The sequence below is a fragment of the Lepidothrix coronata genome, unplaced genomic scaffold (assembly GCF_001604755.1).
Source record: "Lepidothrix coronata isolate B3197 unplaced genomic scaffold, Lepidothrix_coronata-1.0 Scaffold8, whole genome shotgun sequence".
Classification (NCBI taxonomy): Eukaryota; Metazoa; Chordata; class Aves; order Passeriformes; family Pipridae; genus Lepidothrix; species Lepidothrix coronata.
This window is the reverse complement of record NW_016690188.1, coordinates 6,041,814-6,060,718: the sequence shown is the minus strand read 5'-3', so window position 1 is coordinate 6,060,718 and position 18,905 is coordinate 6,041,814. Positions and strand designations below refer to the sequence as shown.

At 40.0% G+C, this 18,905-nt stretch overlaps 1 protein-coding gene across 7 annotated transcripts in view; it reads right to left on the bottom strand.

Moving 5' to 3' along the window:
* BTRC (beta-transducin repeat containing E3 ubiquitin protein ligase) overlaps window positions 1–18,905 on the bottom strand; it is a 122,280-nt gene that overhangs the window by 21,128 nt on the left and 82,247 nt on the right. For all 7 annotated transcript variants that reach the window (XM_017803990.1, XM_017803994.1, XM_017803993.1 and 4 more), the window contains 2 exons: window positions 7,796–8,027; window positions 3,053–3,239 (listed from right to left, as the gene is read on the bottom strand). In XM_017803990.1, coding sequence (XP_017659479.1) covers window positions 3,053–3,239; window positions 7,796–8,027 — 419 coding nt within the window. The remainder of the gene's footprint in view (window positions 1–3,052; window positions 3,240–7,795; window positions 8,028–18,905) is intronic.

The window sequence follows — 18,905 nt, the reverse complement described above, 5'->3', positions numbered from 1 at the left end:
CTTGCACACTCCTTTCCTGTCCTTTCCATACCGTACACCTCAAAACTAATTTGAGAGACTGTACATTAGCTGCCCTGATGTACTTGAACTAGGGAGATCACAACAATGAACTAAATTTTTAGGCTGTAAAGTAGTAGCAAACTATAGGACTGAACAAACCAAATGACAAATGCTCAAAAAAAGAACTTTTGATACTATTTTAAATAAAGTACTCTACGTACAACTTGAGAGAAAGGTGCTTTCCACTTTGGACAGAGCAATCATCTAATTCTTCAAATACAGCTACCAGCAAACACTTAAATGGGAACAAACACATAGATGCAGACAAATCACCAGCTATAGATGGTTGTCTATTTACTGTGATCCAGACTGGAAGTGCATTCATGAAAATTAAAGTTACTGGCTCAGGGAGAGGAAAAACGCTTTGGAGGTACACAGAATATCTAGGACACATCCTGGAACACTTGGGGCAGGTCTACAACAATCTGTGTACAAGCCTATATGCCTAAAAACCTGTCTATTGTTTCTGACTTTACTAGCTAATGTAACACAAAGTCCTGCCTTGCTGCATGTAGAGTCAGTTGTTTACTGTTCAGCTAAAGGACTGTTTGGAATTTCCATGGCATCCCAGTAGCTGTTTTGCTGCAGCTCTGGATAAAAGGAACTATTGTTTGCAGGTTTTGATGACCAGCCAATTCAATCAGATGGACACAACTGTGCCCAGATTTTGGGCTTCTGTTTTATATTTCTCTAAATCTGTGTAACCCTTCCTGCTCCCTGACAAGCTGTCAGTGAAGGATGCCATGCTGCAGAACGGGGGGTTTCTCTTGTAAACCATGAGCTGCAAATGCTGAAATCAGGCAGTCCATGTGCAAATTGAGGACCTGTAAGCAAATAACATCAGTCATTTATCTTTCTGAACTGTCCAGTTTGTCATCTCCTTGTGCCATGCACAGCGTTAGCATTGATTACAAGCTATAAAGCTCTACATGGCAGAGATACAATTGCATTGGATATTTCTTGTCTGCCCCTCTTAACCACGCAGTTCTATCTTCTAAAGCTAACCAGAGGAAACACTTGAGCACAACTTGCTCCTGTTGCATCAAAGCAACCTCCAGAATCCAGTGTAAATTTGAAGAAGAGATGCAGTAATGGGGAGACTGTCCTTGAGAGGAGAAGCAAAATTTTGCAATTTTTTTTTTAGAAATGTTGTGTCTGTATGATTAGCACTTGGTGCTAATGGAGTGTAAAATAAACACAAGCATAAAGTGTGGAGTGTGGAGGGAGCAACTTGAGAACTATCAGCTATGATCTATGACAAGATGTAGAGAATAGGTAAACCTCCACAGAACAGGAAAAATACAAATGTAGCTCTTGTATTTTAAAAAAGGGAATAAGGTCCACCAAGGAAAATGGTGGATTATCTCACTCAAATAACTTTGACTGTTTAGCTGTTCTAGAGCACATACTCAGTCAGATGAGTGCCTAGATGATGACAACGTGACAAAGAGAAGGCAACACTGATTAATCCAGAATATACCATGTCAAATTGACCTAATTTCTTCTTACAGGCTACTCTTAAGACTGAGCAAGAGAAGTATCATCTTGGAAGAGCTCAAGGGTAGACACACAGATGGCTAGAAAGCAGAGTTTCCCGATGGTGCACTGTCAAACAGGATGGCAACTGGGATCTTGCATGGAGTCTGTCCTAGATGTGTCATTATTGAACATTTTCATTAATGACAAAGAATGGAACAGGGAATGCATTTATTACCTGGCCAATGATAAAGTTGGGAGAAGCTACAGGCACTTTGAAGGCCAAGATTAAATTCATAATATTCCAGACAAAATGGAGAAATACCCAACAATAATAAATACTGTGTAATTCCTTTTCCAAGCAATGGCTCGGGAATCTCCATCAGTGAAGGTTTTTAAGAACAAGTTAAGACAAACATCTGAGATGACTGAAGAGAAACCTGGCTCTCCCTATGGGAAACAGGAGGGACTAAATGACCTCTAAAGGTCCTCTTAGGACTTACTGTGACCTCAACAATACAAACAGAAAACGGAAGTCCTAGAGAGAATAAGCACTAAAAGAAATGCAAAAGTTACCACTGCTATGCTTGTGTTTATTTTACACTCTTTATAAACATTACACTATTGGAAGCAGATCAAAATAGTATTTATTTTTAAAGAATGTCTCATAATCCTGATTTACTTGCCTTTACTTCCTGAGACAAACAGTATAACAAAATTAACTATAGACCAGGAGTCTTTGTTTGCAACTCTGTATCTTTTTCTTTTTAATAGCAACCAAAATGCCTGAGCTGTCACTTTTATCTTGTTTATGAAATATTCATACCCAGTTTCCTTTCTGCCAACATCCTAGGGACACCCTTGGAAAAGAAAATTATGTATTAAAGGACATACCCCTGAGAGAGAAAGTTCTAATGAAATGTTAGCAGAGCAGCTTCAAACTTGAGTGAGACCTACACTGTAGTAAGGCTATTCCAGATGATTATTAACTAATCTATCTGCATTTCTTAAGTCCCCTATTCTCCGTGGTACATACCCTCAGCTTCCAGTTTGAAAATTAAACAGATATCTAATAGTGAAAATCTGCTGAGGAAAACAAACAGACCTATCAGGAGTCAACTAATTCATAGCACATGCTGCCCCACTGCCACCCCTAAAAAAGCTCTTCTGCTCTGAACTGCTGACCACTTTAGGGTTCCCCTGAGGCATACACAGCTTCTTAATTTGAACTGAATGACAGCTGGGTGTAAAAATCTCAGTCTGTATATCTCCCTTCTCACAGTGGGATAAGAGCATGATCAGATGAGGAAGGTGAGGGAAAAATCCCCCACATTGCCTGCATAGCCAAATAATGCCCTAACTCCCCAACCCCTGATTTTTGATTCAAGGAACTGTCAGGTTTGGAACCAACATGATGTTTCAGTGTGCTAAATAACCGTCTTCAAATATGGTTCGAAACGCACGGCACCTACTGTCCTGAATGGGGCCAAAAGAGGTGAAAATGCAGTTTCCTCACCATCCTCTCCTCTCTGACAACCCTCTCCACAGGGAGTCTGTCCTGACCATTCTCTCGATGAGCTTCTTCCACAGCATGCCGTCCGACGTCACCCGGTACCACTCCTTGCACACCAGCTCAGCAGCACACAATGATTTGGCATCCAGGTATGACAGAATGTTCTCAGCAATGTGATCCAATCCCCGAGCTGGGGGAGAACAACAACAACAACAACAACAACAAAAGATTATTTGCTGGGCAGACATGAATTCCCCTTGCTAGTACAAAGATACGTTCTCCTTCCATCTCCTCTTCTGCATGCAGAGCTGGACCAAATGCACAGAAGAGCATTTGAGGCTAAGTTCAGGAGTGAGCAGTGTTCTCCAACTTCCTTTGGATATAGCACAACAAGTCATTAAAAATAATAAAGAATCCAAGAAGTCATTCCAATCTATTTCGATGGGTTTTAGCACTAGGGGGATATTCTATGGATGGCATTTCCAACTCAGCAACGCAGCCCCCAAAATCTCTCTATATTAGGACCATTTCTCATCTCACTGCTACAGCTGTTCTCATGTTGCAACGGCTCAAAAGCTGTTTTTGCTAAAGCAGTAGCTTTTAAACGTAATGAAGAAAAAAATATATATTCCCAATGTGTGCCCTGAAGGGTAGTGGTACCTTTAGACATGGGGGAGGGAAGGATATGCAGATGCACAGGGATGTCAAGAGGGAACAAGAGGCTGTGTAAGGAAAAAGTGAAGCAGGTTTGCTAGTTTCATTTATTTTAGAAGGTGAAGGAAAAATAAGCACCAAAATGATATAATTTGCAAATATTTTCCAGTGTGACTACCAAGACTGGCTCTACTTCAACATGGCTGGAGTGAAATGTAAAGCAATTGCCTGGTTAGCACCAAGCAGCTCAATGTAGCTGGGGCCAGGAAAGGTTATGCTGTATTTCTTAACTGGATGGATGTAATTAGTAAAAATGTGCCCTTACCAACTCAAATTTAATCACCAGCAAGACTTCAGGAAAATAAGATGCCTTTTAAATGAGAAGTTGCATAAACACAGCTTCTCTTGGAGGCTGTTTAATTCACGAGTGAGACATGCCACCAAGAGATTATCTCACTTCACAGGTCAAATTTCAGAGGCTTTGTGAAAGTTGTAGTTTAGGCCGCATTGTCCCTCAGGCATAATGTCCAGTCCAACCAAAAAGGAAGCATGTCAGATTGGTATTACATGCATTTTCCCTCTGGTTCACATTTGAGACAAAGTTAAATACATGTTTTCTTGCTTTTAAAAGAACAGCCTCAAAGACCAGGCCCTGCTTGTGACAGTGAAAGAAAAAGCAGTAAGTGCATTTTAATAGTCACATGTCTGTATTTCTGCAAACCCAAATTGGGTGTGACCAGCTGATTCTGATTAGAGTTCATGACACACAAATGGCCAAACCTTTGTTTTCCTTAACCAAAAGATCTCAAAGTTATCTCCCAGTGCACAAAAACGAGAAAATTCAGCATGCCTCCTCCTGCTGTTTTCAAAGAATCCAAATTTGGAATACACTTTGGGTGTGACATTCTGTCCATCATTTATGCTTCAATCTGTACGTAGAAAAAGCATGTGAAGGATACCATCCACAACCAGGGAGTGCAGAAAGAGGCCTGACATTTCTTATCTTTACAGATGCAAAATTAGATGTCAACCTGCAAAATAAAAGCTTCAGCAGCCTTTATTATGTATTCAATATGGAAAGATATGTACAACCACTATTTAAAATTCTGAAAAAAAATGAGTATTTGTAAATTTAGACTGACTGTACAGCAAACTGTGGAAAGAGAGATACATTTTACTGAACTTGAACTTGCAAGAATTCCACAATTTGAGATGGTAGACGTGGAAATCATGTTGCCCTGCTTCTGCAGCCTGACACCTGCAGCTCTGAGCTCTCTCCATTGGGTGGAAATGGCTTATTTCACAGTCTGTGTTGCTTCCAGTGGGCCCACAGACCCACCAGAACATTTACAAATGCATGCCTGTGTAGCATCCACACTGGTGGCTTTAAGTCAGCAGTGTGACAGCAGGAATTTATTCTATGTGGAGAACAACTGGTGGCTTTAGGAAGCAGGGCTACACTGTACAAACTGGGCACAGTAATCTTCACTCATGTGCCCTTCCTGGTTCATTAGTAGTTGCACTTTAGATCTTGCTGCAATGAGGTGCTGTAACTATTTCCATGTCTGTTAGTCATCCTTTGCCATTGATATTAGACCCTTCACAGGGAAGGAACACTAATGTTTTGGCCTCTCCTCCTCACATTTATGATAAGTGGATGAGCAGAGCTATTTTGGCCTGGCTGCAAACTCAATTTTATTATTTTGTTTCTTAGGAACAGCACAACTCACTGAGACATATATCTAACAAAGCACTGCTTCCTTAAAAAGACAAAACTATGCTCAAAGAAGTTTTTGCTAAATGAATGTGAAACACGATTAGCCCTTCAGGCCTCCACACCATCAAGAATGTTCCAGTTATTTCACACATGAAATCCTTATCAAAATGACTTTCCTCATAAAAAATGTTAAACAGCTTGAAAATGCTAAGCAGAGGTCTTATTTTTCAGAAACTGAACAAACTTTGTTAAGTACACAGTTAAGCCGTATTTTTCAAACAACCTTAATTCTGTTCAAAGAACTGGGAAAATAATCTTAGCCAACTTTATACTAGTAAAACATGCTCATAATCTAAAACTACCATTAATTCTGGTCATTCTTTGGGACAGTGCTAGGAGGACAGAGATAAGATGCCTCATGATTTTGAAGCAGCTTTATTGTTTTATTCACTCAAGTGGGAGAGAAGGAGAAAAAATGAAGGAGTAAAAATGAAACCACAATACCGAACACTTGGGAATTTCAGAAAGCTAAAATATACTTATAGAGTATATATTTTTTTATTATATGACTTAATGTAGAATTTTACGTTCATCACTCTTTCCTAGGCAGTTTCTTACCTCTGCCCCTTCCCATTCTCTTTAGAAACCTGCCTATACACAGGACATCCTGCACAGACTGCAGGATCTGTGCCAGTGCAATTCCTAGCCATTAATTTTCTCCCTTACAGCTATATTCACTAGGACATCTGCATTAGCAAATATGCAAATTGATGCACATACATTATTTACACACACACTTCCCACAACTATTAAAATACTCACAAATTAGCTGCCTGATTCCTATTTATTCTACATTCTGATATAGTAAAATTAGTTGCTTTCTGGGTAACTGTGAACAGACCACTAACAAATATGGTACATATGGACAGTAAATTTTGAATGTCTCTGGAAATATTTATAACATTTGCCCAAAATTTTCAGAAAAAAGCCTGTAGGTAGAAATTAGCAAGTGCAATGAGATGTGTTGGCTTGCTTTTATGGAGTTTCATGGAGAAAGTCCTGGAAAAATTGTGTATGTGATTATATGTATACTTCCACTTTAAAAGTGGGGAAACCAATGCACTTTCAAAACACTTTCTATTTTTCTGAAAAAGAACAGCTCCACAAGTTATAATGCTGCTCTAAGTACATGAGATTATTGCCATTGGACTACTAAAAACTAACATAAAGCAGGTACTTAGCATAACTAAGATTTTTTTTTTAATGCTACAACAGCCATTTGATTACTGGGCACAATGAGCTTAAAATCCAATGAGTCTACCTATTTAACTTGATGGCGAAACTCTTGCAGTGCCTTTATGCTTTGTACAATTCTCAGTTAAACACAGTTTTTTCCATCTTTTAACCCTGAAATTTAAATTTCACGTTGAGAACTGCCTTCTGAAGAATAATCAATGACTGGATTGAACAAATTGCCAACAGTTCAGCACTTCTTCGAAGGTATTCACAGAAGAAGCTCTTGGCAAGAAACTCCTCTCTTCAATTAGCTATTTAGAGACAACACTTGTAGCACTTCTTGCTCAGGTCCATCCTGCTGAGGACCTATAGCATGGGAATGCTAATCTATTACCTATCTATTTATCATCTAATAGTTTGAAAAAAAACAGCCAAAGATCCAGGAATTTCTGTCTGGTTCTGAAACTCTATCGCTGTATATATTTGATCTCCCATCGCCTCAGTTTTCCCATCTGTAAAATGGGGCCAATATAAAACTGCACGTACACTGCTTTATGTGAGCATTCTGTGAGATATGCCCAATGCCACATCTGAGAACAGCTGGGATAATATTTTCAATGGAAAGCACTACAGAGATGTAAAAAATAGAACATTTCCATCTTTTGATCTTATGCCCTCCATTTTCTATTAGCAATAAACTCATAATCAAAGCAATGGATTCAGGAAATTATTTTACAAGGAAAGAGAGACAAAAAAAAAATCTAAATATGAATGGGGAAAACCTTAGTTGAGCAACCAGGAAGAGTAGTAGTTTTAATTTTAAAAATTTTCGTTATTCATGCATCGTTATGGGCATTATGAGTACAACTACCTGCCCTGTGGCTTGTGATAACTATTGTTACGATACGTAGATGAGCTATCCCTTGCTCCTAGCCAAACCATGGTGGACTGTGCCTTGAGAGACAGCAGGAATACAAATTAAAATATTGCTAAATTTCATACTGGTATAGAGCCTTTCATTCAAAAGTTATCATCTATTTTGCAAACTGACCCTAGTGGAGACCTCTCCAGCAGGGTAGGCCAGAGTGGAATAGTTTTTTGAAAGACAAAGAGCAAGTTCCCTGTGCCCGCAGAAATACCTGGCAGTGCAGTGATGAAGTCCCGCTGTAACATGGGTTTGAGGTATGAGTTTATATGTCCATGCTGGTAGTGACACATCTGGGAGATGAGGTGCTCCACAAACTCCACCTGGTCAGACTCGGACCACTGTTCAAAATACTTCACGCAGAGTTCCTTCTCCTTCTCATAGCTTGCAGACAACTTTCTTTGCTTGGGCACAATCATACTGGAAGTGCCATTGGCAAGTTTAGTCTGTAAACAGGGAGGAGAGAAACAACCCAAATCACATATATGAAAAGAAACTCAAGCAGTTTTACAGTATTTCAGGGGGAAGACAACAGAAGGAAAAAAGCACTCTGATACACAAAGCTGGCCGGGACCACGTATCCCATTTGGTGCTGTCAGCTGGAGCGCAGCCATGGCGAGCCGAGGCCCCTGCAGGACAATGCTCCGGCTCATGCCAGAGCTGCACACAAAGGACTCTGGTTAGATGGGAAACCTCGAGCGGCAGTTTAACATACACACAATTTTATTTATCATGTAGACAGTAAAACATATTTGGATTCCTAATCTACATTTACTGTTACTTCAAAGCACCAACAGAAAACTGTATTTGTACTCTGGTTTGTTTTTTTTTTCCCTAAAGAATGGATTGCTGCTAAAATTCATAGGGAATGTGTGAAATGGATGAGAAAAAAATTGAATTACACCTCGAGAGGAAAGCCATCAAAAATACACCCTGCTATTTGGTATATACTTCTTTCATAGAATAAAATATTTTCAGCTTTCTGAGCACTGTTAATATCTTGTCAGAAGGAGTCAGCTCAAAGAAGAGTTTCAGGGACAAAACAAAACACTGACGTTTCAATTTACAACTTGATGGCAAGACATAATTCTGCTTTCTAAATGATTTAACTGGAAGAAAAGTGCACATTTTGCATTGCAAGGATATCTTTTGTCCAAGTAAGATTAACTGTTTGCAGGGAAATGAATTTTTGCTGTATCGGTCAAATAGTTTTTATTAAATGCTGAAAACATGAGATTTTTTTCTCTTTCATTGCAACAGTTTAACACCAGACAGCATTATAATAACAGCCAATATTATTACATCATTTTTATTGACAAAATAAATTTAGAGGTTCTTTATTAATTATCAAATAATTAAAAATAAATTGCAGATATCAGAACACATAAAACACTGATGTAGGGATGCTATGTTTCTGTTCTACAATAATTCCAAGCATCAACCTCACCAGGAGACTTCATTAAATTTAAAGGAAAAATGAGTCCCTAAATCTCTCTGCAAAGATATCTAATGAACTAAATGAAATGCAAGGATTAACTGATTTTACAGGAAAAGAAAAAAAAACAACAAAAAAAGCCTCTTTTCAGTAAGTGCCAAAGCAGCAGGCTATTTAGAGACCACAAAATCTAGCTACCAGTACTGGGTTTGGAATGCAGGAATTTCTCATTTCTCGGGAGTAAATAACTACTGAACTTCAACACCTCTCAAGCCCAACCGCAATCCTGACTTTGGAACACCGAAAACCTCATAATTTGAAAATCTACTCGACCATATATATTTCATTTTCTAGAGAAAATGCACCTAAATAGTCTTTTTGACATTTCTAGCAGAGCTGGACAGACCCTTCTCTGATAGAAAAAGACAGTAATTAGCTGTGATTTTTAGCAACCATTTTTTTTCAATTTCTGGATTATGATTTAAGTTTCTTTGAGAACATAGAACATTGTGATCACACCATCAGTGCTCAGTTCTGCAGCCCAATGTTTTCAACCTTACTTTTATCCCTGCTCCTCCCTGCAAATGTGTGGCTGTGGCTTTCTGTGTGTTCAGTAAGATCATGCAAGACAAGGACTATGAGTTACACTTTCATTCAGTTATCACATGGACAATACTGACTGCAAGCAAGTCACAGAGCAGCAGGAAAGAAAAACTCTCTCTTGGGCCAACTTTTTATATAGAGAAATCACTAAAGGGACTATGGGCATGAAGTCCTATTTGTAAAAGACTGGACTTTTTCTAGCAAAGTCCACAGTGGTCAACAGCCTGGCAAAAAATGATTACCAGTGGAGTGCACTGAACATCTGTGTCAAGCGATTCTGGTCATTTTTGGCAAAACAGACATCCCTGTAAAAATGCTGGATTAAGACAGTGGGGAAATGTTGCACCCCAAAAGCTTGATCTCATTTAATTTCCCATTTTGTTTGCTGCGCATCTCACAACAAAGGGTGTCTCTACAAAGCATTTTTTAAAAACCTATACATCTGCCTTTTAATTTGAGAGACTGTGAAGTCTGACTAACACACTGAGCCTGAGCAGAGTAGACAATTGATATGCAAAGGCCACAAAGGTGCACCTCCTTTTCTGGGGTGGCACCACGTTCTGGCCTTTCCTTGCCTTCTGAGCTCCCCTCTCCCAGCAGCCTTCAGCTTCCCAGTTACCTCTAAAGCATTGGTTTGGAGTATCAAACAGAAGTTGGAACATCTGCAGAAACAAGTGATGGCTTATGTGCGCCCAGATAGATGGATCCCAAGTGAACTCAGGCTTCTTTGATAGGAATAATGAGTAACAGAAGGAGTCCATTGACCAACACTTTTAACAGCTCTGGAAGTGAAACTCCAGGTTTATAATGTGGTTCTGCTAAGAAGAACACATGTTACAGTGTTTATGTCCAAACCGGTAGACATGGGAACACTGTATGTTTTAGGGTGATACTTTAGATGCATTATTACAATACAACTTGAGACCTGCACCCTTGTCTGCTCTGGTTTCTCACCTAAAGGAGTGAGGACAAGCTCAGAGGCAGCCACAGTATGCCCAGCAGATCCTGTGGTCTATGCAAGCACGGGACCAAGAGGAGAGGGCATGCCATGAAACCCACCAGTTCTGCAGAGCAGAGACAACTGACTCCCAAATCACTCAAACTACAGTTCAGAACAAAAATTCCAGAATTTCAATTTGAAGATTCCTGAAAATCCACTGGCAGTTCAGTGAAAAAGGCCTGTTAGCAAAAAAAAAGCATCAACAAAAACAATGACATCAAGCATCTGTATTATTAAATTGTCTACAGTCTCTCCTGGTACAGTAATCAGGCCTCACCTGAAAAACAAAAACCTGTTCCACGTGCCATCCATACTGCTAGGGTAAATATCCGTCCAAATGCACTATATACAGTCATGATTTTTATAAGCTTCATTTCCAAAGGTGGCAAAGAAGAATAACCACTGGTAGTCCATCATCTGGGAGGAAATTTGGGTATAGCACAGCAAACTACTAATTTGGAACAGATTAAGCTTTACTGACTCCCTTTTCATAAAGTCCTGTACGTGAGGGCTGAGAGGTACCCCAGCTGGCTCTGGACACCATGACTCATCTGCAGCAACAGTAGAGATGTCCTCCTACAACCGTGATCCTGAGCTCATAAGCTGTGCCAGGAAACCCAGGGGATTGAGTGCCTCAGGTTGGTACTAGCTCAGGGATCTACGTACTATGCTCCACTGCAGCCCGTAATTACAAGACCGTTTCTCCAAATGGCTACATTTAACACAAAGCACATTTGTATGCCCAGTGAAGTAGAAGAGGACTAATATATGAAAGGACTTTAATCTAAATAATGGCTTGCAACTATAGGAAGGTGTAATATTTCAACACAGATACATAAAGACTGGAAAAATCTAGTGTTATGCATACAAAACGAAACAGCTATGGTATATCTCAGCTTTAACCCATATATGACAACAAAGGTTACTTTTGTTTTTGTTCGGTAGAGGGGATCAAGGAGCCTCCTAAAGCAGAGAAAAACAAACACAAGCATAGTTCTCTGACTGTAGTATAGCAATAGTGTTTACCCACCCATATAAGTGGTCACAACTTTTATATATTTTTAAAAAAACCCCATCGTATCCTCTAATCACAGAAGAGGACTTTGTTCAGGCACTTTCCAAAGGGTAGATGAATTTAGGTTACATGTTTCTTAAGGTAAGAAGACATCCCTTAAAAAAAAAAAAGAGAGAGAGAAGTTGTCTCCTAGAATATCAAGAATGGCTTAAATGACCACTGCAAGGTTTGGGATCTTCTGAACCTTCAAGACATCTTCATGCTGAAGCTCTGAAAAGACCGAGAGATTAGACACTACTGCAAATTTCAGTTTCTCCCTAGACAAAAGGAAGGATCTTCCCTTCCACATTCTAGTACCAAAAGGCCATAGCGTGCTTCTCCCCTCCTTCTGGGACTCCAGGCTCTGACACAGAGAGATGTCCTCCACTACTTCTCTGCAACTGCAGCATTTTACCTCCAACTGCTTGCACCACCCATTGTGGTTAAGTCACTGATCTAGACAGAGCCACCTTAACAGGAATTTGGATGGGTCTTAGTGAAGGGGAGGAAAAAAGAGGACATAATGTTTAATTATAAGAAATGATTGAAATAGGCACAGACATACCCCGGGTGCCTCTGCACTGCAGCAAGCTCTAAACTTGTTATCGTTAATGGTTTAAATTTCACTGTGCTAATCATTTCAGGACACAAGCCTTTCTTGATAATCTAATGAATTATTCCAACATCCTTCAGCAAAAAAAATCCTCCATGACAGCACTAATTACAAGACGTTTTCCCAGTGCTTATGTAAAATATGACAGAGCAGCAGCTTAGGGAATTGCAGAAAACTGCTTCTAATTTCCACTGAGAAACTGACAAACACCTCTCTTTCATCTCTCCCAGCTCTCAAGTAAGATTTAACTTTCTCATTTAGTTAATTACCGAGTGAGGATCATCATTTTCCCGGATCGGAGCGGCACAGAGCCTTTATCGTGTTAACTTGTGAACTTGATCGATGGCTGCTGCTAAAACTTAATAACTTCACCCCCTGGCAAATTGTAAGATAAATATAATAGGAGAAACTCTGACAGTAAAAACCTGCCAGAAATGAGCGCTGTGTTTATGTTTCTTTGCAGGCAGCAAAAAAACAACCGACAGCTTATTACTGGGTGCGTGTTACTTATATTTAAAAGACTCCAGGCAGTTAACTTTCTGCGTACTGTTCAAACTTTACTCAAAAGATAAAAGACACTGGGGAAAAAACCCAAGCAATGGGATGACAAAGAAAGGAACCATGAAGGTGTATGTACGTCCAGGGGCCGGGGCAAGGGGGGAAGATGGAAACTTCACAATGAAAGCAAAGTCACACTTGTCTCTATATCCTCAATATTCTTCAAGATGGACCACATAAAAAATGCCCACAACACATTTAAACATGAAACTAGTTTCACCAGCAGCAAAAGCCTGGGAATTCTGGAGCATGTTAGAAGCACGTGGGAAAAGCAGAGGGATTAAAAAGTACCAGTGCGGCCATGAGATGATTTGGTTTGATGCCTGTAAAAGCCTGCAGAGCAGCCCATAAAGCTGCTCATAGCCAGAGAACCTCAGCTTGGTTGGCTTTTCCAAAGTTACTTGCGTGGTCACGGGACTGCTTGCTACTGCCCATGGTGAATTACTACTCAATACCACTCTGATTTAGCAACATAACAAAAATGGTGAAACGGAGCTGAGAATGTATGCCAGGCTTCCATGCTAAAGGGCAGGGCTAGTTATTTGAGAATCCTGTTGGAAGGGTGTTGTTTGCATGGCCTAAAGGCAGTAAAAGCATAATTAAGAGGATACAGGTTCAATTTATATGGCTGGCTTCTTCTTTTTTAGGCTTGTAATTACCAAATGCTGCAGAACTGGTTCCCAGACTGCCAAGACTAAGCAAAGAGGAAAGAAGTTCTTTGCACCTCCTCACTGGCAGCTTCCTATAAAAGAACTCCTTTGCTTTGAGATCTGGGGGTGGTGAGGGGTTGTCTCACCATGAAGAGCAGGATCTCATGAGCCGTAGCACCTGAGACATGAATAGGGCAGCCAGCTCCTCATTCTTCTCCTTTGCAGGATGAATCTGTTTTTCCAGTGTTTGAGTTGACAGCAAGGCTACAATGCTAAGTCATTAAACAACTCACTCCATTTACTTTTATTTTAAAAGCTCAGTTTAGAATCTACCCATTTCTGCCCGCCTTCATCCCACATAACAGCCTCTGTGAGGTTAACCATGGGTTTAGCACATATTTGGACTTACTCGCTCAGTACTGAATTACTTTCCACGCTGCAAAGCTCACTGAAACATTGCAAAACGAACATAACCCAGAAGTAGATGATCATCAATCACATCTGAGAGTCAAAAAGAAAGCACCATGAAAGAAACCACAGCATCTTTACTGTTTATTTCCAAGAGAAAATTCAAAATACACATACTAAAATTAACAGTGCCCAAAGAACTAGCCATTTTGCCTGTCTGGGGCTTTAGGCAGCTTGTCCACATCTAGTTTCTAATCACACTGCAGAAAAACTTTGATAAGAAAGGATACATCAAGATAAAAGATCACTGGAATTATGCTGGACACAGCAGGCCAACCTGCTGCACTTCCTGAAATCCTGGGAGGGCAATAGTTTTCAGAGGTACCATCTAAGTACCTATGATATGGTATCAGCCTGGAGGGCACCTGGCTAAGGATAGATATTACCTCAGATACAGAAGAAAGGGAGAAGGCTGGCTTTGTTAAGGGTCAGAAAAAGCTGCAGACACCAGAAAAGTAACATGCTGAGTCTCTCTAGGCACTGGGGAGAGAGGGCTGAGCTATGGGCACTTGCACATGGGCTATTCAAAGAGCAGCAATAATACTTGCTGGAGAAGCTGCCGCTCTCCCACACTGCTACACAGTAAACAGCAACAGGGAGAGGAGATTAAAAAACTATTCTTTTAAGCTAATACTTAATGTTTCAGACAAACTAATAAAGTTTAATTGTCTGGAATCTCATAGCTCTTACTGTAAACTTTCCTTTGATATAGGTCTCCCACCTAGATTTTAAGTGTTGACAAAAACCTCCAAAATAAAATTTCTCTGATGTCAGCAATGGATGTGAATTGGGAGTCCCTCTCCTCCTCCTCCCTTATCTCCACGTTGTCTTTGCAAATAACAAGCACTGATGAGAAATCTGCTTGCATCAGCACAGCACTGGCATATGTTACTTCCCCAAACTACGATCCCTGACCAAATGCATATCTAGACATATGGGGGGGGGAAGGGCAAACACTATCACTCTTAAAGAGCTACATTTCAGAGCATACCTTTTACTAGCTGTGAAATGATCATACACAAATTTCAAAGCAGATCCTCCAGTAACAACAAATCACTTCCAGTGGAAACCACTAAGGGAAATGCCTTCTTCCTCGGAATGGCTACCAGAACCAGAGTTGAACTGCTGGGACGATTATGTGTTATTGCTGTTAATGGAGGGAAGGAATATGCGCATTATAACTTGGAGAACCAGTCTACTAAAATTACCAGGTAATGGCCGGTAGCAGCAAAGGGCTCATTTACGGCAGGGAAAGGTGTAAGTAAGCTATGCTCTAAGCAGCAGTTTCATAGTTTTCTGGAACAGTTGCTTCTGCTTTTAAAACATTCAAGCATGATCTACTGCCTGAGTGAAGTTACTCTTTATGGGTCTTACTGTTGATTTTCTTCTTGCTTCAAGTGCTCCCTTAATTCAGAGAGAAAAGCAGCCAGGAACAGGTAGTGGACTCAAGTGATTCAAAACATGGCTGAACAGTGAAGACTAGTACCACTGGGAACAACACACAAATAGATGGAAAGAATGACCAAAAAGACCTGTTATATGCTCTCAATAACACTATTGAGATTTTCAAATCACTTGGTTCTGCCTGTGTAAAGCTTTTGTCATCAGGAAATACAAGCCCTCCAAGACAGTTTACCCAGTATTACTTTCTATGTGTTTTTTCCTTGGAGATGCATTTTGCTACCAACAACAGAGGGCACAAGCACATCAAACTACCTGGCTAAGGCAACATGAGTGATTCAGAAGTGGAAGTTGTGAATATATATGCTGGATATCATACACCATTTCCCAGCTACATGAGTATTACATATTTACAGGGATATTGGAGAGATGCAACAAACAAAAACCAAGTAGCATTCTGAAGAACCTCAAGATTCATGTATGTGTCTTGCTCTCATTGCAAATGTACTCCTTGGATCTGCCAGCAGAGCTGGCTACATGAGCACTCCCTAACCTATTTCAGTCAAAATAAGCTTGTTAGCAAAGACCTGCTATTTAAACTGTCTACTCTAAAACATCTCATCTTAACTGAAAGCAGGTTTGCAGTTTTGCTGACAGATCCTGGAGGGCAGCAACCTGCAGCAGCCAGGCGAAGGCTGAGTGGTATTCTTTTCCACCAGTACAGCTAGATCTAGTAAGAGGACACCTCATCAGCTCACACTGGCTGATACCAATATTACTGCTGTTAGCAGCCACCACAGAGATAGCTGAAATAGGACAAATCCATTAAATATTCTTGTACGGTGTTAAGTCAAAGCTGGTCAGTGGGCTGCATACAAAATCTTTGACAGAGTTCACCCTGTAACCCCTATAAGATTATCCAATAACCCTCAATCACTAATGAGGATTGCCTCCTCAAGATGAGCTGTTCTGCCAACCTTTCAGTCAAATGTTACATTGCTGGCAAACTGGGTTGCTTCCCATAGAAGACCCCTAAGATTGCTAAGGAAGTTGGATGTGTTTGGCCTGGAGAAGACTGGGGGCTATCTACTAGCCTAAGGGAGGTTACAGAGGAAAGTGAGACAGAATTTTTTCAGAAAAGTGTGTAACAACAGGAAGAGGGGCAACAGGAACAAGCTATAGCAAGCAAACTCTGGACATTAAAAGGAAGACTTTCAAAACATGAGTGGGCAAGATTCTGAGCAAAATGGAATGGTTGTGAAGGTAATCCTCCACTGAGTAGGCAGGGGGACTGAAGACCTCCAGAAGTCCATGCTACCTAAAGTTTTCGATGACTTTATATCTTAAGATTGTGTTGGTCCATTCTTTCATTGGTGTCTGGCAAGAGATTCATGACCTGAGGAACAGATTCCAAAAGTACAAGGTAAGGACATTCTTTAATGAATTCTCTATCTTCAGAAATTGCATTATGTTGAGATAGGCCAAACACTGTTGATAATGTGAAAGCACATGACAGAGGTAAGGCAGAAAATAGTATCCTCTGCAACAAGTGACCAGCTCTAACCATAACAGTGCTTCAGGAAGGCATATTCAGATTGACAGCTGAGCAGACTTTGTCCCTATCAGCTGACACTCAAACTGCACAATTCAGAAGCCCAAGTCACAGACTACCGCACTGGGTATTCCTCCTTGGCTCAGTGTTACACTGTCAATAATCTTTCAAAAAAATCCCTCAAACTACATAAGGGAGGGAGCTTTCCAGTATTCCTCTTTCTATAGTAGACTCGATAAAAATGGAATTGTTTGAATGTAGCATATAAGCAATATAAAACCCCCAGTAAATTGTGGCAAAACAGGACTGCTAACCTCACTTGGTCCTTCAACATGCTGTGTTTTCCAAATATTGTTCTTTCACTCAAAGGCATGCTTCTGCTATTCCTTTTAGTGAGTTTATTAATAAACAGTGCAAATAGTATCAATTCACTCACATTTCCCTTTCTACAAATACAAGCCAAGTTTTCTTTTCTTTTCATCCCATTTCTGAGAGTTACTTTCCCATCATATCAAGAATGTAATCAGTGTGGAGGACATGATATGAGAAATTTCTCCCATCTTCATGCACTGATGCATCTCATTGTAAATTTATCTAATAATCACCAACCCTTTCTATAACTTCCACTATAATAATTGGCTAAACATCTAAGAACCAATTACGTGGTGAGTAAAGTAGCTTCTCCTTCCAACAGTTTTAAATGTATTCCCTTTCAAATATCATTAGGTCTTCTACTGTGAGAATTGTCCTCCTTCGAGAAAGGAAAGGACTAGTCAACTTTATCATTGAATGCTATTTGTTGAACACCTCTGTGATACTTTTCACTTGTTTTCTGTATTTTCAGGTAGCTCACAATAGCCTGTATTAAATCTAATAATAGTATACTTGCAAACACATTACTTGCATCTTCTCATCTAGTAAGAGCAATTTGGGATCACACCTGGAAAAACCATACGTAACCTTCTGCAACAAAACAAAATTAAACGTCAAGAGAAGTCAACGCTTCCTACCACAGACCAAACTCTCAGATGCACCACTGACAGCCTGTTTCTCCGATCGAGGGGTTAGAGCTCCCTCTAGCACTCTCCAAACAGAAGAGCCATAGATGCTAAGCTGTGACTATCTGACCTCACCCAAAGCAGTATTGAGTGGTGTTGTTAGTAATTTTTATTTGATTTACATTTTGTAGTCACATGAGGAATTAAGAACACATCCACTAGTTTATCTGAAACTCAAGAGAAACAAGCGTCATGAGAAATTCCCTGTATAACCGATTAAAAATACTCAGATTGCTATAATTAACTGATCTCTATTTTAAAATGTAATTTAGGACAAGCTGAAGCATTATCATGTCAGCTGTGTGTACAATGTGAGATGTAGCAGGAAATTAAATGAAAAAGTTGTTGAAAATTTTCAATTTTCATGGTATAAAGAAGTCTTGCTGCTTCACCCCCGCCTTTCAGCTGACAAACATCCCAACACATCTGACTGCAGTTGTGAATTACGTGTTTCTATTTCAGCATTAAATATTGAGTAACGCCGCTTAAGTAGAACTGAAAAGGTGTAACTCTGCTGAGTTCTGCACAACACTGAAGACAGAGAAACATCTCATGCCAGAAAAAGTGTCAGCCCTTTTTAATCATAGGTTATTACTTATTAATTCTTGATAAACTGAAAGCTGGAAGTACAATGCAAAAATGAGAAAGGAAGATAGGAGCCAAGTCTTTAAAGTTTTACTCCTAACTCTCTGCCTTCCTGTGCTGCCATAGGCAAGTCACTCCATTTCACAAGCCTATCAGTTAAATAGATGTATCCTAACACACTTCGCACAGAGACAAAGCACTGCTTAATGCTGGGAATGGCTTTGGAGGCACTAAAGGTGCTTGAGTAGGGCAATGTCACAAGGTGACACCACATCACATAAGTGTAAACTTCACCTCAAGTGCCAGCAAACAAATCTGTCACTTAAAACCAAACCAAACCAAACTTG